Below are 25,404 nucleotides of genomic sequence, written 5' to 3' on the forward strand. Positions count from 1 at the left end.
AAACAAGTGGTGATGGTGGGCATGATAAGCGGCCTCCCATGGATGCCAATGAAAGGTTCTGGAAACAGTTGTGGTCTGTACCCAGCAACTGTAACCTGGAGGCACCATGGGTCAGTGATTATGGCCATGCAATGCATGAGAAAGTAACTAGGTCGTTTGTGTGTTACATCTCACCAGATTGCCTGAAAAGTGTCATTAAAAAGTCCAAATCTAATACAGCTCCAGGGCCTGATGGCATTTGAAACCGGTACTGGAAACTGTTTCCTTGTGTCCAAACACCATTCCTTCACTGTTTTAACTCTCTTGTGGACACAGGTGATGTTCCTCCACAGTTCTGCAAAGGTCGCACAATACTCCTTCCCAAAAAAGGAGACTTGACTGATCCCAAAAACTTCCGCCCTATCACATGTCTAAATACCCAATACAAACTATTCACGGGTGTTTAACAAACCTCGTGTCACCTTACTGCTCGTCCAATGAGATAATTTACAGAGAGCAGAAAGGGGCGAGAAAGGGATGTTGGGGGTGCAAGGATCAACTTCTTGTACAGAAAATGATTTGGAAGAGGCTAAAACATACCACCGCAACCTCTCCATCTGCTGGATAGAGTACAAAAAGGCATATGACTCTGTCTTCTCACGAATGGATTCTGAAGTCTTTAATGAGTTGCTGGTCGACTCAACTTGAGATGTACTTGCAAGGGCAGGTGCAGACTTCGAAATCTATTCCAGTCAGAAGGGGAATTTTCCAGGGGGACTCCTTCAGTCCTTTGCTTTTTTGTCTGTCTCTAAATCCTTTGAGTTTTCTGCTCAACAGGGAGGAAGGGTACCATCCCGGACCTCCTCAGCACAGATCCCCAACACCTCTTACTAGTCTCCTCTATATGGATGACATCGAGCTCCTTGCCAAAGGAGATACCAATTTGAAAGAACAGGTTCTCCTTGTTGTGTCCTTCTCTGATGATATTGGCATGACTTTTGGGCTCGACAAATGTAATACTCTTCATTTGAAACGTGGCAAGGTAAGTAATGATGGATCGGTCAAGTTACAAGGGGAGGAGTTATTGAGCATCTCGTGGAAGATCAGGCCTACACCTATCTTGGAATGCAAGTTCGAGACAAACTCCAGAAAGCCCAGATTCAAGATAAACTTTGGGCCGAGTATAAATCTTGTTTAAAGAAAATCTGGAGCCCAGAGTTAAATGCTCGAAACAAGGTCAAAGCCACCAATACTTTTGCTGTGCCAGTCCTCTCCTATTCCTTTGGAGTAGTCGATTGGACAAAACAAGACATCCAGGGTCTTGACCGCCTGACCAGAAGGATCATGTCTGATAACAGACCACACCACCCTCGTTCCTCTCTTAATTGTTTATACATGCCAATCAATTCAGGAGGTCGGGGTTTGATTAATGTGGAAGCTCTTCATGACAGAATTCTATTGTGCACTTTTGCACATATTTATTTATCAGATGATCCTCTGGTGATGCACGTCAAGACTAGCACACAGCTACTTTAAGCGTGCCAAGGTTATTCGACACAATTTGAAATTTGAAGTTGATTTTGTTGATGGCGATGTACTGCTGGACGGTACAGTGATGGGAGTAAACCAGGTGAAGTCTTTCACCAAGTCAGCCCAGAGTCGGTCTTTTGTGGAGAAGCTGTCTGAGAAGCCACTGCACCGAGTGTACATGCAGTGTGTGGAACAGAACAGCAATCCAACCGACTCCTTCGCCTGGATGAAGTCGGCTGGTCTCAAATGTGAAACTGAGGGCTTCCTTTTTGCTGCTCAGGACCAGTCACTTCCCACTCGCAATCGCCAGAATGTTATTCTTAAAGAAAATACCAGCATCAAATGTCGTCTTTGCAATGAATTTACAGAGACTGTCCAACACCTTGTCAGTGGATGCCCTTCCTTGGCACAAACAGCATATCTTAAAAGACATGATGGCATGGCTCGCTGCTTTTATTATCGTCTCCGCCATGCCTGTGGCTTTGACTCTGAGGTCCATCCATGGTACGACCCTGAACATGTCCAGGGCGTCCTGGAAAATGATGCTTTTAAACTTCTCTGGAATAGGCCAATATACAGCCTGAGACGAAAATTCCAGCCAACAAACCTGATCTTGTCCTTTTTGATAAAACTAATGACATTATTTATATCATTGAATTTTCTGTCCCTTTTGACAGCAATGTGATTGGCAAGATTCAGGAAAAGCATGATAAATATGCGGACCTCGCCTTTGAAATGTCTCGCTTGCATCCCAAGTACACTGTCGTCAGGCTCCCCATTGTTCTCGGTGCCCTTGGTTTGGTACCTCCTGATCTCTTGGCGCAGATCAGGAGAGTGCCCGGGTTCTCCACCAGGTGCGCAACCCTTCTGACAATCTGGTTAATGCAGAAGGCTGCAGTATTGGGGAGCCTCCATATTCTCCAGAAAGTTCTTGGTGGGTTCGACTAGGCAGTGTTTCCTGGGAGAAGTCCCATTCGCTGTCTGGGCTGCGTCTAGAGGAGGCGAGGGCACTGAGCTGATGATGAGCTTGACCAGAATGCCAGGATCACCCAAACCCTCTCTGCTGCATTTCTATCTCAATCTGTAAAATATTCGGATAATAACAATATGTCTTCCAGACTTTCAGTCTGAAGACCTAATAAAAGACGGATGCTGCCCAAGAGATAATCAAGGTGGACAGCCCGGTCATGGTCAGCTCGGCGATGGACAGTCCGTTGGGGATACCCAACACCCCAGTGGAGCCAGTGATGCAAGTCACCAAGATGAAGAACCAAAACAGAGTTGAAGCTGGTAGGAAAAATGCTTAGTCAGGCACAAAAAAATAATAATTACATGTGGGTAGCTGTAGGTGGTGTAGAAGCCACTGCTGTTGTTTCCTTATATAACATTGGTATGACAATGGCCAAAAAGTACATTCTGGTAAAGCAAGGTATTATACCTGAAAATATTTTAAAGTAAGATATATATATAAAATGGCCACTGAAGCAATGATGGTTGGTGGGGCTCTCGTGAATGCCCTAGCATTTTCTGGGAGTAATTTCTTGTTTTCGCAATTAACTCATTAAGCTCAACACCTGGAACCCCCTGCTGATTGCCTGGCCGGCTGTGGCGAGACTAATTAGGGCTAATCACGCCTGATATCCCTGGCTGGTTTCGTAGATTACAGGAAACTGTCTCGTCATAGCAAGTCCTGATTGTTTAACTGTTTAATTGCGTTGTAAAGGTATATGTTATAAGAAAGCAGGAGAGAATACATGTCATATATGTAACGTTTCACGTAATTTTATTACACTTTCTCTTGTAGACTTTTGGTGGCGTGTGTATTTTCTTAACACATGTTTGTAGTCTTTGTATGTAAGACACGCTTAAACAAATAGTCCCTCTCATATCATTGTGTGAGGTTAAATTGTTCAAAACATCTATGTCAATGGCAGTAAAGAAGAATTTACGCACATGCCTAATAATCTTCTATGACAGAAGCACTTTCCCTGATGCGTTGCTAGTACATACTGAATATTTTATATTTATTATAAGCTAATGTGTGACTTACCTGGAACAGATTCACAGTTTGTCACTTTAGTTCATCTAGATTTAACGCAGAAAATATATGTTATCACATGAACATACATGTATGCATATTGTATAATGCTATTCCTAGCACATACATAAGACAAAGGGTCACGGGATGGGCATCATCAAAGTTCCCGAATAGGACGTTTTGTATCTCAACTGTTCAATATAGTGGCTGATTTCTTTTCTATGACCAATCGTATCATGAGATACCTGTCACAGAGGAAATGACAGGTGATGGGGCGTGGGCTAAATTTCTGAAGAGCACGTTCGGTCACTAGAAAGCTTGGATACAGATTGACTATTGGTTTGATTGTTGACCAATCGATATGCTGGATTTCGGTTTTATCAACTCTAGCTATCATGAAAAAGTTTGTGTATCGTGAACATACATAAGTGTAAGGATGCCTGAAATGTACATGTAGGACTAACAAGCACTTTGAGTTTATTTTTCTTTAAAGAGCTCAAATCGCTACAATCAGATTATTTTTACCCCGGATAATCCAATCCAACCATTGAGTAGAGAGAGTATTTATTTGCATATACATTTTGCGCACACTACTTGTACATAAAAAATAATGGCTTGCTGAACGTTTCAATATAATCTGGACATTGTTCCGAATAAATATCACAATTCAAGTAGATGTATTATAGAATTAAAATAAGTTACATGATACTGATTTATTGTGATGTATACACTTGCAGTTGAATCTCCCCAAATATTTATGAAGATGGGCATACTTATATTTGTTTTGAAAGCAAACGAATTTCAGAAGATTGACAATGGACTCCACAAAATGAATCAATGAATGATTTAATTTAGAAGAAGGTTTTGTAACCTTGTCACCGTTAATTCAATCAATGTGCAAACAGAGTATCTTAGTATTCACTCAAATGACAAATAACAAACACTCACCTCCTGTAACAACATCTCATAATCCCCTTTCTTGCAGACGTGTTCATTTGCCTGTATAAGCCCCCAACATTGCAAGCAATTGTTATCAAAACACATTAATAGTTCTTCTGATTAACACAGAAAGTAACCTCTCTCGTAAGAAAAACTAATCTTTGATCATTACTGTTAATTGAATGAAATAATAGGTACAGTACGAATTTAAAATTTAGAACCCCCAATATGCGGCTCTCGCTGAATGAGGGTTGCTTTTTATCACCCCCAATATGCGGCTCTCGCTGAATAAGAGGTGCTTTTTGTAACCCCCAATAAGCGGCTCTCGCTGTGAGAAGCTAATTAATTTGCCCCACATATGCGTCTCTCGGCCTTAATGAGTTAAGAGAGTCAAACGAGGCTGAGATACAGGCGGAATGAAAACGACACAATAAAGCTGTAGAAAAGCTACAGGCCGCACACGCTGAATACACTAAGAGACGGTTGAAGCGACTAGATTTTAGCAATCATCAACTCCAGTGTGAAAATCATTCCGTTAGATCTTTCACGGACGTTGATGAAGCTATGAAAGAATACTACATATTAACAGGTAAACATTAAATGAGCCAACCATGTCTCAGTATTACACTCCTTCACAGGGTCAGGAAGATCATGAGTTGGTCTTCGTGGAACTCGGTTTAGCGGTGACAGTGTTAATGGTTAAACAATGAGACTAATTACATAAATTATATCACAAAATGAGAACAACTCCACATATTTGCCAATGGGTACTTATGGCGAAAAGTGAAATTTGCGGTAAAATAAGCCACAGTGAGCGTTATTGTTCTTATCACCATAAAGACAATATCAACTATACATGCTCAGTGTGTGGTATAGGGGACAAAAGGTCATTATTGTTTATGTAAAGCCCATGGTGCGGATAAGAAACGATTTTAGCTTATTTACGAGAAGAAAAAAAGACCACATCGGTGAATCTAAACACCTGTTAAAGATCAAGGTATGATTTGCAATTCCTCGCGAAAGAATCCTCTACATGGTACCAGGAGGTTAGGCTCCCCAGCTTTTATATCCACTCAATCGATATTGTATGCTTTCATAGACCAGATAGCATCTGCAGCACACTTATGGGTGTTTCCCTCGTATTCACCTGGTTGATATAAATATCTAATAAGTGCGCTATCTGGAATTTTTTTTCTCTTTTTTGACTGGGTGCTGCTGCCTCGGATTTCATACTGGCCTCCTATTGAATAGTCTCTTTACTTCGTGATTCATAAAATCAACCACCAGGGGAAGTCGCACTACCCATTCTCTATTCCTATGTGGGGGTTCTAATTCTAAATCACGTGAATATTGGTGTGCAAACAAATGTTCGGGTAAGGAGCGATTGAATCTATCCACTATGGCTTGGCTTCGATGTTCTCCTGCCACACACCTCCTTATCTCGACATTGTGTATGGCTAGCAGTTGTGACACAGCACCCATGAATTCTCTACCCGGGTCGACTTGCAACTTAGAAGGCCACGTCAGCGGACTGTGTTTGTATATGCACTCGAATCCACGGGCTACTTGTGTCGCATCCTTCGCGGTCAAGCGTTCGGCTTCCTTGTAGCGACTGGCTACAACAACCACTGTCAGGGTGTACTTACCTCTGATGGTGTCATGTGGAAGAAACAACTGGTCGGCTTGGTGAACTTGATTAGGGATATGAATATCAAATTTTCTCCTGGGCATATACCTCAGTGCAGGTAAGTATACTTGCCATATAGCTTGTTTTTGTAACCAGGCTTCGGCTTTTTTCTCCTGAAACACGTGCGGCTTTAGCTAATTATTTAATAGCATCTGCCCCTTTCCAAAATCCCCAAGGGCTATAGTAAACTTTCTCTAGTAAATTTCTGGCACTTTATCTTTATGACCGTAAGCGTATTGATACCATCCGCGGCTATCCATCGTTTTGTATCCATCGGCGATAGACGTCTTATTCAAAGTCAACCCATATATCTTATGTCCGTCACTACGAAGTATGTTCATCTGGTGTTTGAACGGTTTTTTTCTCGAATAGGGCCTGTTTGTTGAGGGTGTGATGTCATTGATATGTCATTTTACCACATTCTTTTTCACACCCTTAGCTGTTATTTCCACGTCGTCTGCTTTCTTGATAGATTACATCTTAGGCCTCAACCCAACTTATTCAGCAATTGGTGTGCCTGCACATTCATCTTTCATCTTACCTAATACTTTCTTGTTGACTTGACTGTGCATGGGATGGTCTCTCGGAGAATCGCTGGTATCGTACATGTGTATATTGTTTTTCATATCCTCGTACACGTCCTTGATTTGAATCTCCATCAGCAGGGAGTCAGTATGCGTGTACAACACACCACACCTGCCGCTGTATTCTTTCTTGAGCTCGATATAGTAGAAGTCATACATCAGATGTTTAGAAAGGTCTAGAATGCTCATACCAACATAGATTAAGTTTAATGTGACTCTTTTTCATATGTATGGCTGCCAAATCATCATCGAATATAGTACTTCTATTGTATGCTGGGCTGGCTATCAGTTTCCTGGTCTTGTCTTCCTCACTTGACTGGACTACCTTCACGTTGATGCGTTTTCATAAATTCTCCATCATTTTGCCAAAAACAGAGTTCTTCATTAGTTTGTACAGGTTTTTCTCAAAGTCGTTGGTGGCCAGCTTTTGCAGGTCTATGTTCATCCTGATGTACGGTTCCATGCATGGGCTTTTATTGAACTTCAGTATTGTATGTACATTAGTCAGCTTCATATCCAGCGATAGATATTGCTGTAAATTATGATAGTGAACAATATACTTTGTTTTATTCATCAAATTTGGTACCAGTTTTTCTACATTTGCTGGTGGTCCATTCATTAGGTTATGTTGGTATTCAGACATGCAGCTGCAGTCTTGGTTAACCCTCAACCGTTCGGGGGCTAAAGGGTAACTATTGCGAGACTGGTGCAATTCCTCCGGTTAAATATGTCCACTTCAAGTATATAACCGTTATCAGAAACAGGTGCAATACTCATGACATCCACCTGCTGGTCAGGCACCCATTCGAATCCCCCTGTGGGTGGATAGTGACTCATAGCCCAGCTGTACAGGTTGTTAGCATCGAGGTAGAGTAGATGGTTTGTAGGTTTATTAGGGTTGTATCCTTCCATATACTTGTTAGCTTTGGCGTAACATTTTGATACCATGGAAATATCCCCCGCATAACCCTTTCTCAATAAACAGATGCATATCGTAATCTGTGAATAATTCAGACTCCATGCCGGTTTTCTTCAGTAGGGCATCCCATGAGAGCCCAGGACTTGAATAATACCAAGTTGGGCCCAGTCTGTATTGTTTCGAACACGTTTTTCTGAATATCTCAAAAACATCTGCCAGCAACATCACATCCATTTTCAAATATAAATCGTGGTAATCACCTAGATTCTTACAACCTAGTTTTTCCTGCACGTTTTTTGCGTGTTCTTATCATCTTGAGACACGTTAGTCAGCTTGCTATAGTAGCGGTCAATGGGAGGTTACTCTGTCTCATTAAACTTAGACCAGTCGTCCATATATTTGTACGGGTAAATACACTTATGTAGCAGCAAAGCTCTAGTTTTCTCTTCTGTGTAATGACTAGCTATAGCCAAGTCGTCTGGGTTATTAGCCTTGACCAAACTGTCTAGAGACGACAACAGAAACTGAACACTATCTATGAATCTCAAACTGTTTAACGAAAAGGATATATATCTTTCCATATTGTTTGGGATACAGGATATGTTGCCTTCTACCGTTGAAATAGCTTGCATAATCAAGTGTGAATCATACCCTCGTAAATTGTGAAACACCACTGGGATATGAATAAGCTTAGGGTTTATTCTCAACTTTAGATTACACTCATTGTATGTCATTGTATGTCATGTGACAGTGGTCTCGCACTGAATCACCATTCAGAGATTTACAGCATACATGACAATGTGTGCTTTTGACGTGAACCACACAATCTGCTTGGGTCAAATGCATTGGTGTTATGTTGCACAGTTTTTCCGTAATCTCTTTCTCCTTGTGTTATAAACACTTTAGAAATTCCTCAGCCACATCTGGGGCTCTATAATAATGGGAGGGTTAGTTTGGCCATCACAACGAATCACCACATACCCAAACCCACACGCCTTGTATTCTTAATAATAATAATATGTGCATTTATACTGCGCCAAACTCCACTCTTGAGGTGAATGCCCATAGCGCTAACAGTCAAAGCAAGCATATTATTACCCCAGATAACCCAAGCTGTCGTGTGCTTCGTTGTGGGGCAGGACTTAAGTCCTAGAAACTCTCAGGAGTTCAGATGCCGGTCACCCATCTGAGCACTGTCCGTGCCCATCAATGCTTAACTTCACCTGATTGTGACCTTAGCTTTATGCACAGGACCACACGCCACCATTTGAACTTTCTATGTAAAATTAATGTCAGGGGATGGAGCTACAGTATCAATTGGGTTAATAATAGCTCTGAAGTCAGCGTAGATAATGTATGGCATTTGATTTTTGTAGTTGATAAATTTTTAAATTTTGTTGTTTTCAGTCGGCATATCTATTCGTACAGCTGTCTCCCCTGCACCTCGGCAATCATCCCTGTGTGAAACGAGCAGATCAGCCCCAGAAAATTCATGAAGGCACCTTTCCCGGAAGTGTTTCTTCCCTAATGATCTTACAACAGTCGGCTGAAATATTTAATCCACGCATAGTGATATGTTTCACCTCGTCGTATCATAAATATATTGATTGTTTTATGACCATCCCTATACAATAAAGGACTTATCCTGTGCACTATTACATTTTTACCTTCGTGTCTGAATATGTTTATAGCTAAGTCTGGATGCTGTTTTTCTACTTGTGACCACTGAGAGATTGGGAAGGTCTAGATGAGCCCACCCCGTTTATCCCATCATCTTCCGGATAACTGGAAAGTCTATCTGAATTTTTTTCAGCTGGAAATTTAGCAGATCTTATCACTACCCTCCCACAATTATCACCATGATTTTTAACGTTAACCATAGCTTGTTTGTTCTTAAAATGCTCAGGCAGGGTTAAGCACGATCCACCTCTCAATGGTATATCCAGGTATATAGATGGTATATAGACCAGGTTTGTCTTATCAACCACCCAACCAGACCCCCTATTAGTGTAACGTTCTAGTGTTTCCCTGATTTTTTTTAATGACCTGTCAGTAGAAGAGTTGATAGTATCTGGTTGTGTTGTAACTTCCTGATTACCTCTGAGGGAAACATTGGTGTATTCAATAGCTCCATCCACCTGTTGTTTCTCTAGTGTCATCTTTAACGTGAGTTGAAATTTAATACCTCTTAAATCTTTCAGTTCTTCATGCACTTTATGAAATACCAATTGTTTTATATCCCCAAAGTTTATATTTCTTTGAACTTCCATCTTCCAACCCCTCAAATGTTTTCCAAAAGCACACTCGGTAGGCGTGAATTGTAATTCTATAGGTTGTTGTTCCTTTAGTAATTCAGTGAACTCAGACTTCCTCATACGTGAATACCCCTTCATCCCACAGTCATGTGCTTGCTTTTTCAAATCTTTCACAGTTTTCACAAGTTTTTTCTTATCCCTAATAAAGTTAGTAACTCTGACTTCCTCATACTAGAATACCACATTCACACGCACACTTTTTCAACTTGCGTACTGTAGCCATGATAAAGGGTTCATACTATGCACTGTGTTACCCCTGGTATCGATCGATACACTTTGAAACATTTGTTTAGTCTATGAAATAGGCCGGCCCACAGAGGAGGCAACCCCCCACAAGTGGGCTTGTGTGAATGCAAATGGGTTGTGTCTATATCCATGTTATTGATAAGTATAAGGCTTTTACTGAATATGAGCTTGTGGCCTTATTACTTCTGCTACTCTCAGGTTTTGGCAGCTTGGTTTCTCGTGGCATTGCGAATTTTGGTTCCGGCCACTTGGTTGTTGTCTGGTGCATGACTGTGCGCAATGCCAAGCTGTGGACATTCTTTGTCAGGGTTAGTCATCAAGCTGCCCCTCAATTTTGTGCTGGTGCTCTTCCAGCAAATTCTCTTATTCTTTGAGGATTGCTTTGTATACAAGTATCCTTCAAAACTCACATTCACGCCTTCTGACTTATAGTCAGTAAACTGGTACTCCATCCTCATGTCTTATATTAGCAGTTAGAAGGAAGACATCTGAGTAAAAGAACTGACTGTTCCATGTTCTACTTGAGGTTTTACGAATGACTTATAATTTATAGCCATGTGTGTTCTGTCATCTTGAAGTTCACTGTATAATATATGCCACTGTGTCTCATTTACCGCTGTGGGTGGTTTCGAGAAATATATAATGATGATAATCCCATGAGTTCATTAATCATGCTAAAAGTAAGTTAAACAATCATATGACTTGTGACTTTTAATTCCATAATCCTTTAAGAACTAAATATCTGATCATACATTCATTTCTCCTGTTTCGATAAAATCCAATCGCTGACAACTTCACAATGAAAGGAAGAATTAACTTGAAAGTAAAATATTATAAACAAAGTAAATATAGAACAGGACATTTTCATAACAGTTTTTAAATTATTATTATTTATTTTTTTGCAAATGGAAGTGAAACTTATAAGGTACAGTATAACTACAGTAAATAACTGAAGAATAGGGTGTTTCAAAATGTTTTTTTTCCCTATGACTTTTTTTCCATTACTTTTTCCAATGACTTTTTTCCAAGCACGTGGGAGACCCTCGGCTGTTTATCACCTCCTGAGATATCTTCGCCTCAGAGAATCTCATTGAGCTAGTTTATATTGTTCATTGGACAATTTTCATGCCCACCTGCTCGATATAAGTGAATCCAGCCTGTACCATGATGGAGCCGTAGCCCTCGGCGAAAGTAGGACAGATACACTTTGGGTTCAGTTCATCCTTGGTTGTCCGTCTGACATGTAAACGACCGTCAGGGAATATACAAGTTTCATGAGTCCAAATTACACTTTTTCCAGGTTCGAAAGTTCTAGTTTTGACGCTGTCTAGCCCAGAATAATCAGCCCTGCATATGCGTGCGTGTCAGACATGAGCTTGAGTGGTCTTCGAAGCCTTAATCCACCTGCTACAAGATGTTTACACACTAACTCGCTTGACAAGCTGAAGCCTGTTGCTTATGTTCATAACTGGCTTAACTGGTTTGACCTGAATGGAGGGATTCGCCATTCTAACCAAACGACTATGGCCACATGCACTGGTTTGTCCTTCGGTGTGAAGGACAAACCAGTCATTGTCATTCTTTGTTTGGATAACAAATCTGCTTACCACTGACTGACTAACATTAAAGTGCTCTAAGCTTTGTGTTGACAAATTTGTTGTGAGACATACCTGCTTCCCTCATGCCCATCACCTGCCATCTTGAAGCATCAGTCAGCGTCATTTTTGCAGTCAGTGAGTTTAGTTTTACGCCGCACTGAGCAATATTCCACCTATATGGTGGCGGTCTGTACATAATCGAGTCTGGATCAGACAATCCAGTCAACAGCACAAGCATCGATCTGCGCGATTAGGGGTGGTGTGTCATCCAAGCGAGCCTGACATACTTGGTTGCTTAACCTTTTTACCATCAGTATATATATGCATTTGCTAAGTATGTTTTGGCTTCAGTAGATGATTTTTGAAGTTGAACGAGTCACATATATTCTTCAATACTAGGCGTTTGTTGTAAAGCACACCAACAACTAAGAAGAAACAGAAGAAGAATTTTGAGATGCATTCAACTGGACATATAAATATCAATCTAATGCATCTAATGACTAGTATACTGCAACACTACACACACGCTCTCACAAACGGAAATCTGGTAATCGTGGAAATCCCAAAACGAAAAAGTTTGGCGGTCTTGTACAGCCTCAATCACGTTCTATGTTACAAAACTACACTTATTAAGGGCTAAATGCATATGATCAGTGGGTGGACGGACAAAGGTCCCACAAGACAAAAGCCCCACAGTACAAAAGTCCCTTTAAACAAAAGTCCCATGGCAAAAAAGAAAAAACATGAGACAGAAGCCCCGCATTATGTTTTCTAAAGGTGGTCTGAGTAGGAAGTGGGCCTTGAGGAGGAGGCTGGTCTTGAGAAATTGGGGATCAGTTAAGACACTTACGTGTTGTTTGTTTTTCAAGGATGGCCTTAAGTAAAGGATTACTTAATATAGTCAGAGCAGTCAAGTCTGTATTTGGGAATCATGTCAAGACCCAATGTTGTTTCTAACACCTTAACCAGAGCACCTGGAGAAAAATACAAGACTTGGAACTTGTCACACTGTACAAGGTAAACAACCATTTCAAACACACACAAGATTAGGGTAAGATGCAACAAGGGCTGCCTGAAGAAAATATGATGTGACAAGTATCAGTATTAGGTTTTATCTGAATAGTAGTGCTCAGAAAATATGTGTTGAAATGCTGTGTTGATTTTCTTATATTAAAATATAAATAAATCTTGTTATGTCAGAATTGTTTTCATGCATATTATCTGGGGCTTTTGTCTGAGATGTCAGTGACCCAGATATATTGTGAATAAGTCCACCACATCAAATGAGCTGTCTGTGATGTCTCAGATAAGACCAGGCTGCCTTAACATATAAAATATAGAGATGCTATTTTTTCAAAGTTAAAATTCATTTGTAAATACCATTCTCTTATGAAATGAGGACCTGGAATTGTGTGCAGCTATGGTTGTTTGTACTGTCTAAATTCAGCTAAATTCAGCTAAATTCAGCTTGTCTGCTGGTGAGGATGTCATATTTTAGGTTGAAACGATTGTTTTCCGTGATCTTCTTTCACACATAGGAGAGTGTTCTCTATTGCAAGAAATGCAGAGGGTGTAAAACTATAACAGAAAACAAATCTGTAAATTTCAAGACACTGTGTGCCAAATGGCAAAACCTGATAAATTTGCAAAACAACCTTTACTCTTGTTTCATGTGTTCTTTCACTGTCCATTGAGAAAACTGTGTTGCATTTGGGCCAACTCCACATTTCATGTGGACAGTGTGTGTGTTTGTGATATCATGCTGATGGATTCAATGATTTATTTACTGACAAATTTAAATTTCTACAGGAATACATTTACTGTATATAAAAACATCTTTCATTAATACTGAAAACACCTGGATGCATAGTTGTGTCCTGCAATTAATGCGTTATCTGAGAAATGATTAACAGATTTGGAGATCTGGCTCAATATCTCGACTAATTAGACAGAATTCTGACCTAATTTCTTGGGCTAGTCATTTTTCATAATTGTTTTAATATTTATAACTGTTGAATCTGGCTGAGATTTGATTAATTCATGCTGTAGTCATATAACTGTAACACTGCTGACTTTTTTAACAGACATGCAAACTTACTATTAACAAAATGTAAACACATATGATTTTTTCTTGAGGATATCTTATGACGTACAAAGGTTTACAAAGGTGTGTTTAAGGAACAAATTCATCTCAGCAAAAATATGTTAAATTAGTAACACTAAAGATATAATTACAAAGGTGTAATGTTGCTGTGCCAAGTGATGTTTCATAACTTCTTTGAATACAGGAGCAACTAACACCTTGAGTCAATGGATGTTAAGAATCTTCTTCAGTTTTCCTCTTGGCATGTATCCCTTGATCATAGCTACTGCTACATAAATGTGCAATTGATTATCTTACGTCTCACTCTCATAGGGAAGATCATCATGTTCATGTTCATGTTCATGTTCATGTTCATGTTCATCATCATCATCATCATCATCAGTTTCAAAAGTATTTATTTTGTTTCTGTAAGCAAACATGAGTAGGGCATTGTTTTCTTTCTAACACTTGAACAAACACAGATGAAATGCAAGGAACATGCATATAAGGTCAGGCGTAAATGATTAAATATGCAACATTACTACCACACTGCAAGTTTATCCTTGTGTAAAATGTGCTACATGACAGCCACACTTTACACTGAGTGTGATACATGTATAATTCATACCAAAATTCATTATTAATTGTAACCAGTACAAGCAATACATTAGCATTAAAATTTTAGGAAAATATCAATATAGAATATTAGTTTTATCATGTATCAGTAATAGCTTAGACAAAGACTCCTGTCAAAAGCAGTAAAACCTATTTCACAGACATTCTATTGAAAACGGTATAAGTTACGACCACACAGTTTCACAAACTTAAAATCCTAGCCTGAGGTAATCAGAACTCCATTGTAAGACATTCACTAAGACAAGGGTTATGTCTAGACAGGTTAATAAACTGCTTTGATGAGGTAAACATGCCATCACCTAAAGTAAAATAACATTATGCAAACACCAGTTCCTCCAGCCCAGAGGAAGCAATCAAGCATCCAGTAAATGTGCCAACAAGATTAATGCCACTTAAAATAGGATTAAAAGATTAAGTACTCCCTCTGTCTGGTCATTGAAGTTGTTCTGGTAGGACACACCCCATTTTGTTCATTCTGTATTTCATTACACCCATTTTTGTATCAGTCAGCAAATCATAATCTTTGTATTGTTTCAATTGTAGTTGAAGGATGAATTCTGACATTGTATATTGTGTATATAAATTTATAACTAATCATTCTAATTACATTTTTGGGTTTTGTGGTCCAACGGATGACTTCTTTGTACATTATATTCATTAAAATTAGCTGTCAGTTCAGCTGTATCTGTTTTTAGTCTTATCTGTTCACTTTTGTGTCACAGGGCTGGTTCATTGTGTTTTCAAGGGTTTATGGGAACAGTCTCTTTTTATGTCATTGTCTTTGGTTGTTTTGAAGGGGCGCTGATGCGGAGCAATTTCCGTGGACTAGTGTAAACTTTTGTTATTGTTTTTCTCCCGTGAGTACCCGGATGATATCCCAGAATTCATGACTGGTTTGTGACCTCTGATGCGCACTCCGTATGTGCAACTGATAGTTTAATTGTAGACAGATCAACTAAGGTGAAGTAATTTTTACTTCATTACAAATGTATTATGAAAACAAATGAAACACTTTGAAGGTTAATCATCTGCCAGAGGTAGAAATAGTAAAAAAACTATGAGGTTGGAAAAAAAAACGAAGCCAATGTACGTCTCTATATTTTGTCTCATAACCCTAATTAGTTTATTGTCATATTTGTATGATTTTGAAAATTAATGAAAGAACACACAGTCTGCTTATACTTATAGTAAATTTCTAACATGACAGCAACATTTATATATTGTATAGATTGCCAATGTGGATCCTATTTCACACACATACGCGATCTAGTGTGTGGTTTCTGTAATACAGATTCTGCTTAATGCTACAACAAATAAATTAAAACAAAATGCACATAATGAATGTAAAACAGACTAATTTTACAGCAACAATGTCAGGCTACTACCTTGTGCAGGAATGTATCCATCAATATTCACATAAAAGAAATCGTACTCCATTCATCTGTAGCTGGTAAATAATCCTGCTCTGTGCCGTGTGTCTTACAACAGTCTAATTTGCGAAAAAGTAACACATCGTTTCACGTCTTTCACATTGGTGAAAACCTGATAAACCTCTCATTGGTCACACAAGATAGCACACCTGGCAACTAATTGTATGATGTCCGCCATTCTAAGTAATTTAGTTAACCAATAATGAGCAATCAATCAATCAATGCAAGGGTGGTTAATTGTTTGATGGGAGGATGTTTTCATTACACTCGCACTTTACGACAGGGTGTAGTCAGTATAGATTAGTACATCTACACACACTGCCTTTTGACAAATCTGCTGTAGAAGATAAAAGTAATTAATCAATCAGCGTGTTATCAGTTAATCCTTTGATCAATGTTTGTTTTTGTAACTCAGCTGATAAACCCTCTTGCATCACTTACATGCACATATTACATAACATACAATACATTTGCCATTACAGACCTTAATTTATAATGTTGAGTATTTACTCCAGACAAGAGATATGCCAAATGGGAACCTTTGTTGAGTAACCGAAGTGGTGTTGCTACTAATTATTCCTGTTTTAATGTATGCATATAAATACCTTGTGTAATTGTTGTATTTACAGAGTGTCTTCTTCTCCTACTTTTCCATAATGGAATAAAAGATATTGACCTCACAACCCGTAGCCTGTGGTTTGTAATCGTGAGGGATAACACCACAGTTTCATGGCTTCAACAGATGCAACATTACTACCATGCTGCAAGTTTATTATAACTATGTGGCCTGTTTCCTTAATATTTTATTCTTTTCATTTCTTGATAAGATTAATTTACAAACACAGATTGACTGTAAGAGATGAAAATCTATCTTACCATTTAACCAAAAGAAACTTCAGTGTTAACTAGCTTCACTTAATCGAACTCCACAGCATATGAACATAAAGGATAAATATTGTAATGTCAACTGGCAGTGGTATACCAACAAATGGGGAAAACAAGTGTTTGTGAGAAAAGTTAACACAGAACTACTCTTACTTCAACATACTAAATAGATACACATGCAAATCAATACTGCATTTAAGGTTTCCACTTTATGTCTGAGTTAAAAGAGTAAGTGGCTTACCATTGTTTCATATCTCTAGAGCTTGGAAACTTGGACACTTGCACGTTGAGAGCACATGGAATGATATGCATGACACTAGGCATTTACCTCCCCTTGACAGGTATGGACGGGTAACTCATGACAAGTTGGCTCAAAAACTTAGAATCTTGAATGAAATATGAACGTAAATTTAGAACTTAAGCGAAACGGGAGTGATACAAATTTGGAACTTAAGGAAACGAAAATTGATTCTCTGAGTAAGTAGCTCACCTTGGCCACAACACACCGGCCTCCTTATCACAGAACAATAGTGAAATAATTATTAAGTGGATATCTTGGAGGTCAAAACACACATTTCTTATGAATCCAAGTAAAATGATTTTGAATAACATCCAAAGCCAACGTCACACACTAAATTAAACTAAAACATTTTCGTGTTAGTTACAGTCTATATATATATGTTGTTAAGTCCTTTTAACTTGTATTTGCACACTCAGTGAATGACACAGAACACATTCAGTCGCTATTCCTCAGAACAACACACAGGTAATAGGTCTCATGACTAGCAGTTTTAACTTTCACCATTCGCACCAAGTCCCTTCTGTCTCTGATAAAATCAATGACACGACCAAGTGTCCATGCATTACATGGTGAACTGTTCATGAAAAGTGCAATATTTCCAACTTGAATGTTTTTCCTGCGATTGTTCCATTTTTCTCTTTCCTGTCAGAAGGGAAGCTATTCTCTACTCCATCTATTCCAGAAAATATCAACTATATATTGTGCCTGTTTCCATCTGCGTTGGCTGTACACATCATCTTTAGAACACATGCCAAGGGGCATCGTCTCACCAGACCTCCAGTACGGTGTTAGGGCAGTCAGTTCATTAGGATTGTAGGGAACATCTGTAATTGGCACATCTGTGAATTCCATTCACTATGGTTTCAACTTCACAGAAAGTGTATTTAGAGATTTAAAATCTAACTTTATGACCCGCTCATGCATCAAGTGAGTGCATGGTCTTGCGTACGGTTAGTATTATTCTTTCCGAAATGTCACCATAATGTGAAGATGCCGTAGGCTTGAAATGTTACTCAATTCCATCGTTTTCCAATGCTAAAGTTAACGTTGATTGACTGAAGCTGGAGAGTGCTTCATGAAGCTCCTGTTCACACCCATCTAGATCGAATACTCTTGGTAGATACACACCTAGCAATAAACATTCTGATGACATTTATGCATGAATCAGTATCCAAAGTGCCCGCTACTTCCAGATCAATGGCTCGAATAGCCATACAGGTGAAAAACACACCACACATCTTGACAAAGCTTTTACCACACTTGAAACGTGTCGAAATAGTCAATACCGTCATTGGTGAATGGGGGCATATCTGGTTGTAAGCAGCCCTCTGGAAGATCTACCATTTTCATTTTCTATCAGCAAGGGTGTGATACTTGCGACAAAGGACACATTTAGCAAAGCTGTGACTTGACGATAGCTCTGGGTCTGATTATCATAGTGGATCTTGGATTTCTCAAGGCATCCGTCCACTCAGATAAGACCATTTTCAAGAAGTGGATCAAGTATGCATAAGGCACTGGCATTTCTTACTGTCTTAACCGAGAGTGAGACATTCTTTTCTGTCATGATTTCAAAATCCCTTGTGAAGTTTTGAATCAGTAACTTTTCAGCACTCGGAAAGAGATCAGTAGACATTATCAAAGCCATTTTTGTGTTCATCTTTGCGATGTGAAATCTACTGTCGAATCTTTTTCACTACTGGAATGAACCACCCGACTGCTGTTTTCAGTTTTCTCCAGCTAGAATAGTTTACAAGTCTGTCGTGAACACCACTGTCTGTATGCATAGTAACATAGTTCACAGACTGCTTTACTTCAGGGTCCTTTTCCGTCAAAGGAACTGGCATGATTTCTGAGGCCAATCAGCTTCAGACTGTCAAAGAAAACATGTCCCATTTAACCAACATATTAAATGATTACAGAGATTTATACCCCTTGAAGCATAGTCTGCAGGATTTGACTTTGTGTTGATGAATCTCCAATGATGTAGAGCTTTAGCTTTATATGCTACAGCAATGCGGTTAGCCACATTTTGAAATGCTGTCTGTCCAAAATAAGGTTTCACTAACACAATACTGAAGCTCCTGAGTGATCATGATCACTTTGACTATTACTTATTCACTTAGTAGGTCTAAATCCACATTTGTGACAAAGGTCAGTCACTTCTTTGACAACATGTAAAGTCTGTGTTTCATTTTGAACAGAAATAAGATAATCATCCATGTAAAAGATCCCCTTTAACATGTTTGTAATGGCAGGGTCATATTCGTCTTTATGATCCTTATCTGGCTGCTTGTAGCACAGCTTGAAGATGACACAGTTCATAAAGGTGGACAAGGATCCTGTACACTTGTGGTTCCTGTGTCTTTTCACCATCTAGCCACCAGTAAAATCTAAAAAATTCACAGTCCTCTCTTAGCTCTCTCACTTGTTGACACATAGCTTGTGTATCTCCCACCACAGCAATGTTGTTTTCTATCAGCAGCATCCCAAATAGGTTGTTGGTGAGGTTCCGGCCTTGCAGTAACCTGTCGTTTAAAGAAACGCTGGTAACCAGCTGTGCAATCAAAGACCACTCCCTCAGGTTTCGTGGGTGATACACACCATAGTGAGGGATGCACCATTCCTTCCCTGGGGTGTCTTGAATTTCACTGATCGGTACTTTCTGAGCATATCCCTTATCAAGTATGTCTTTCATGCATGCCTTACAGTCTTCATGGAACTTCTTAAGCTTGTATAATTTCTACTTTCTATTTGGTCCATACAATACCGACGATGAATTGTCAGGCATTACAACATTTTCTCTTGAATGGCAGCCTGATTTCATAGTGACGTTTTTGCGCGCTAATTGACTTAGATTAGCTTTGGTGCAGCATTGATGAACTCTTTGTCTTCTTGTTGTGACATTTCATTTTTGTCACCCCCTCTGAAAAAAATACAAAGTTCATACTTTCTTTCACCATTATGTCAAGTCTACTTATTACTTCAGCATTCTTGAAGTCAATGTTCGTTTACATAGATGGAAAACAATTTCCTTCTTCAAATTATTGAGTTCGCATGACATTCCAAAGAACCCAAAACATTTCAGGCATAGGGACTATCTTGTGGACCAGTTCGAATCTCGGGTGGAGAATAGGCATTTGGTACATTAGATCCAATCAAAAGTTCGCTTTTGGCATCAATTTCTGGTACTCAGCTAATTGAGGCCATTGTGATGGATCAAATGACATGGGTATGTGCTTGCTAGATACAGGTATATGCTACTTTGAGTACACTGTCGTTAAAGATATCACATTCTTCAACTCCAGGTCATATACTTGAAATCCTTTTACTGCTTGAACTGTGGATGTATGTTAATGCCCCATAGTGTCAATTAGAGACATGGTGCTTCCTGGATCCAAGAAATCACATGTTGTCCCAACAGTTAGGTCATTTCAACAACCTACATTAAAAGGTATGAAAGCAAGAGTACTTTCAAAGTGACTGGTCTCCTTAGAGGTAGCTCTGGAATGTTAGTTAAGTCAGAACAGATTCTGATAACCTCCACCACAGAGCGGCTGTTGCTACTCTGGGTTCTAGCAGATGTGTGGCAGCACCAAAAACAGAAGGTGGTTTCCGAAGATTCCCAAAGGGCTTGCTTGATTTTAACACATCACTACTGAATGAAAGCCTTATTGATGTAGCTGCAGGGTTTCTTGGGGGTGGTTCATTCTTTTCTTCTGCCTTTAGTGCATCCTCACCAAATATTGGATCTGTAGCTTTCTTAGCTTCACGCTTAACGAGGCAAACAACGTCCTGGAAATCAGCAAGACTTCCTGAATCTCTGCTGCTCTACTTTTCATGATAGAAATAATTTCATGACTATCTTCTTCAAATTATCAGGATATTCAAGGATTTTAACAGCAATGACTGCACTCACAGCATTCATGCATTCTTGTAAGAAGATGGCATACTCATCAAGACATTTTGATTGTCTATTTTAATATGAGACCAACTAAGAGCATGTTTAACTAGAGCTGTAGCCACAACCTCCTCATTGCCATATCGATCTTGCAACCCCATCCATTTGTCCTATAACCTCTTCTTGGATCCAGATAACTGTATATCCCTTAATTATTTTGAGGGCCTCTTCAGTTGTAAATTGTTCCAAGTAACTCATTTTCTCATCCACTGAGTTCTCTGCTGGTGTCATGCAGTGATTGTTGTTCGTCAGATCCATGAAATTCTAACTCATCTGATCATAGCCAAAACTTTTGAAGAATTCTACACCTAGCATCGGTTATTTCCATCTGAGACGCCAGCTCCAGTTCCTCTTCTGGACAATTTCAAGTCTCTGCTTCTCCATGTTAAGCTCTAGCCTCTCTTTAAGAGCATTTACTTTGGCTTGTAACTCAGTTTTTATTTGCATTTCCCAAAAGATATACTTGACCTGTTGAATGTGTGTCTTTAGAACTACCGAACCTCTTCTCTGATGAAATAATACATGTCCTGATACCATCGTCACTATCCCGTTGTATTGAGCCATGCAGCACGAAGAAACGCTCAAATATGGACTCCAGGTAATATCTTGTAACCTACATGCATAATCAAAGTCAGAACTTCACCTTCAGACAGCAGTCTGGAGTACTCACTACGAAATTCAAACAATCCATCATACAATTTCAACCACTTTGCATATTTAACACGTATCTCTTCAATCTGGCCTTTTGTCAGACAGTCTCTTGTCATTTCAGGTTTAACCTGATCATAATTCTTCAATAGTTGCCTGTAAACATGTTTATGCCTATTTTTCACGACGAAAAATCTCTTTCAGTCATTTTCTTGTTCATATCTCTTCTAACTTCAACATCCTCTTCTTCACTAGTCATTCTAATGTCTAACAATGCCAATGCTGTAATAACCAAGTGGCTTGTTTCTTTAATACTTCATTCTTGTCTTCTTATTTCTTGCTAAGTTCAGTTTACAAACACAGACTGACTGAAAGAGATGAAAATCTATCTTACTATTTAACCAAAGGAAAATTCAATGTTAACTAGTTTCACTTAAATTGGACTCCACAGCATCTGAACATAGAGGATAAATTGTAGGGTGAAATAACAGGTGGCATATAAACACTTTGGGGATTACAAGTGTTTGCTGAGAACAGATAACACAGAACTACTCTTACTTCGCATTAGTCTTACTTCAAAATGCGTGTGCGTCCATGCGTGCGTGTGTGTGTGTGTGCGCGCGCGCGTGTGTGTAAAAAAAACAATACTGCATTTGAGGTTACCACTTTATGACTGAGCTAAAATAGTAAGTGGCTTACCATCGTTTCAGATCTCTATAGCTTTGGGACTTGGGGACTTGTGCATGTTGAGAGCACATGGAATGATATGCATGACACAAGGCATTTACCTCCCCTTGACAGTTATGGAAGGGTAAGTCATGACAAGTTGGCTCAAAAACTTAATTTTGAATGAAATATGAACGTAAATTTAGAACTTAAGTGACATGGGAGTGATACAAATTTGGAACGTAAGGAAACGAAAATTGATTCTCTGAGTAATTAGTTGATATTGACCACAACATTTATCTTTATGTAAAATGTGGTGCACGACTGCCAGACAGGGGCTTAACCTTAATCTTTTGTCACACTCAAAGTGCTTATTTATCAACATGACAATTTCATATCTATAATGCTTCTAAATTAATATCAACGCTTTCCCTGACACTGAATGTGCTTTATTACTGCCATGCAATTTAATTTGACATTGAAGTAAGTTCCACACTAGGTTACCCTCACATTAAAGGCGATATATGTTGCCATCAAATTCAGTTGGGTTACCGGACTGCACAGATGCCACTTTTCACCCATGCACCGACGGACACTGTACAGTGTAGATGTGACACCTACTTTCGAGTATTGATGGAAGATAGTTAAGTAAAGGAAGTAACAATTTTTTAAAGTCAAACTGACAGGCATATAAGCACTGGTACGTATATATGTATATGCTAGCGCATATCTTTATGTACCCATATGTAGGTGCATATCCATATGTTTCGAAATGTGGGTTCATATATGTTTCTTTGGTGCATATTATTGCATAAATCAGCCAGATTCGTCGCATTTGAATTTCCTCAGGCCTCTTTAATATGCGAACGTGCAAATGCTGCATTGGTGGATATCTGTTGATAGGCACGTAGGTACCTCTGTTGTTGCATACCCATATCAATATCTATGCGTAACATGTATGTCAAGACACACGAACACCTTTACATGGCATATGTTCCCGCAGACAAGAGTTCTCTTTGGAATTTTTATGAGAGAACTTGTTCTTCAAAACATATTTCCTCATTATACAACATAGTCATATATCTTTCTGAGAGCTAATCTTACAGTACGTTTTTACTGTCAGTAAAAATATAAGTCAAGTTACATATACATGTGTCACGTAGCATATGAATCCTGTGTTTGGGCACATAAGAGCAGCGACGTGTGCTTATTCCGATCACTGTTATATGTGCAAAGCAATGACCTAATGGACTTGGAGACCTACCTGTTTTTCTGTGTCTTTCCCTTTGTGTACAACCACTGGTGTGACGAGTCGCTCACAGTAGCTTCCCTCCAAGAGCGCAACACCTGATGGACGCACAACGCTGTCATTCTCAAAGTAAAACAATACATTCTGATACAAGACAAAATGTCGTTGCTGCCATTTACCAGTGTCAGAACTCCTCTTGAATAGGAAACCATTCATACTGTTTTCATGGCGAGCTTTACTGGCCAGGTACAGTAGCTGGCCCTCGTTAAACCGGATTCCTTTCTGCATTTGTAACCGGTAAAGATGTGAAAAGAAAATCCTGCCAGCAAAGCGTATAAAGCAGTGAGGTTGCGTTCAACAATAAAATTTATAGCCAATTGAAGCTCTTTCAGACGATAATCAGCTACAATTATCGCCGAATCTTCGAACAATAAGGAATCACAATCCTAAGGTTGTATGTCATGGACAATATTTATCATAAAAAGTACAATGAATGTTGTTCACTTCCATGTAAAAAAACAGGGTGTAATAACGCTTACACCCAGAGTAATGTCATCCCCCTCCAAATAATTTTCCATCCCATACAAAGCCAACACTTTACGTCGCATGTGCGTCTCCACTAGGTCGATATTACTGCAAGTTGGATGTTCCTTCCCGCACCACATGAGCGTCAATACCTGATTGCTGCAGCGATGTGACACCAGTAACATGTTTCCCAGTTGGCTTGTTATTCTCATCTCGCATGATAGTCGAAAATCTATCAACTGGTTCCAGTACCAGTCACTGGGGGCCTGCCGCCATACATTGACCAAACAATATCTACCGAGAGCAGAAGACATTTGTACAAACTAGGATAACATACACATGGTCAGTTTGTTGATCTGGTATATAACATGTACAAACATCTGCCACCTGTATATAACTAGAGGAATGTATTCGATGAATGCGGCTTTGGTGTTTGTTGCGTTCAGATAGATAACTGCGCGCCCTTTTGTTGGCAGCATATAAAATCGATACATGACCTTAAAATATGAGAGACATCTGCAAACAACACACACACACACACACACACACACACACACACACACACACACACACACACACACACACACACACACACACACACACACACACACCACAGCAACCACCGTACAGGCGTGTTCAGGAGTTCGTGTCGATATATTTATATATATTTGTCAGCAATCGTCATTAAGACAATGTCTTTCTTTGAACCTCGTCATGGTTGTCGTGTACTGCATGAAAAGTGCATGCAGAAAAATTGTCCACTTAATATACGTGCAGTATGTTGGAAACATGAGTAGAGACATCGACTGCCCTGACACCCAGTCCTACATAGAACTCCATCACAAATTACATAAAAAGGAGAGGCAGCTCTTTGAAAAGGATGACAAAACAGAAGAACTGAACAGAAAACTTGAAAAGTTTGGATTTTGAAAATTCATGTATGATGGTAAAAATGACTGAACATTTTACTATATCCCATCACTTCAAATGGCACTGGTTAACTGGAACTCTTTCATTTGTTAGATATTTTCCCAGGTATTGTGAAATACCTGGCCCAGTCAACACAACAATTGAATGTAGTGTATGTAAACGAATTTGTTCTGATTGTATAAATGGTGGATGAAAACATTGATGGATTTAGCTTCATAACAGAAACGTCTTTGATAATTTGCTGCTGTTTCATCA

The 25,404-nt window shown here is 39.2% G+C and overlaps 1 protein-coding gene across 2 annotated transcripts in view; it reads right to left on the reverse strand.

Annotated features, from left to right (window-relative positions):
* The window catches only part of LOC137278153 (ras-specific guanine nucleotide-releasing factor 2-like), an 802,775-nt gene extending 778,157 nt beyond the window's left edge, over positions 1-24,618 (reverse strand). The window contains exons 1-2 of one of the 2 annotated variants that reach the window (XM_067810323.1): positions 24,372-24,618; positions 23,710-23,792 (exon numbers count right to left, since the gene is read on the reverse strand). In XM_067810323.1, the coding sequence (XP_067666424.1) occupies positions 23,710-23,792; positions 24,372-24,438 (150 nt within the window). In that variant the 5' untranslated portion in view covers positions 24,439-24,618. Of the gene's footprint in view, positions 1-23,709; positions 24,220-24,371 lie in introns of those variants that run through there. The other variant, XM_067810322.1, reaches the window with a different exon arrangement.
* Between the last annotated feature and the right edge of the window lie 786 nt (positions 24,619-25,404).

Source organism: Haliotis asinina, chromosome 3 (genome assembly GCF_037392515.1).
Source record: "Haliotis asinina isolate JCU_RB_2024 chromosome 3, JCU_Hal_asi_v2, whole genome shotgun sequence".
NCBI lineage: Eukaryota > Metazoa > Mollusca > Gastropoda > Lepetellida > Haliotidae > Haliotis > Haliotis asinina.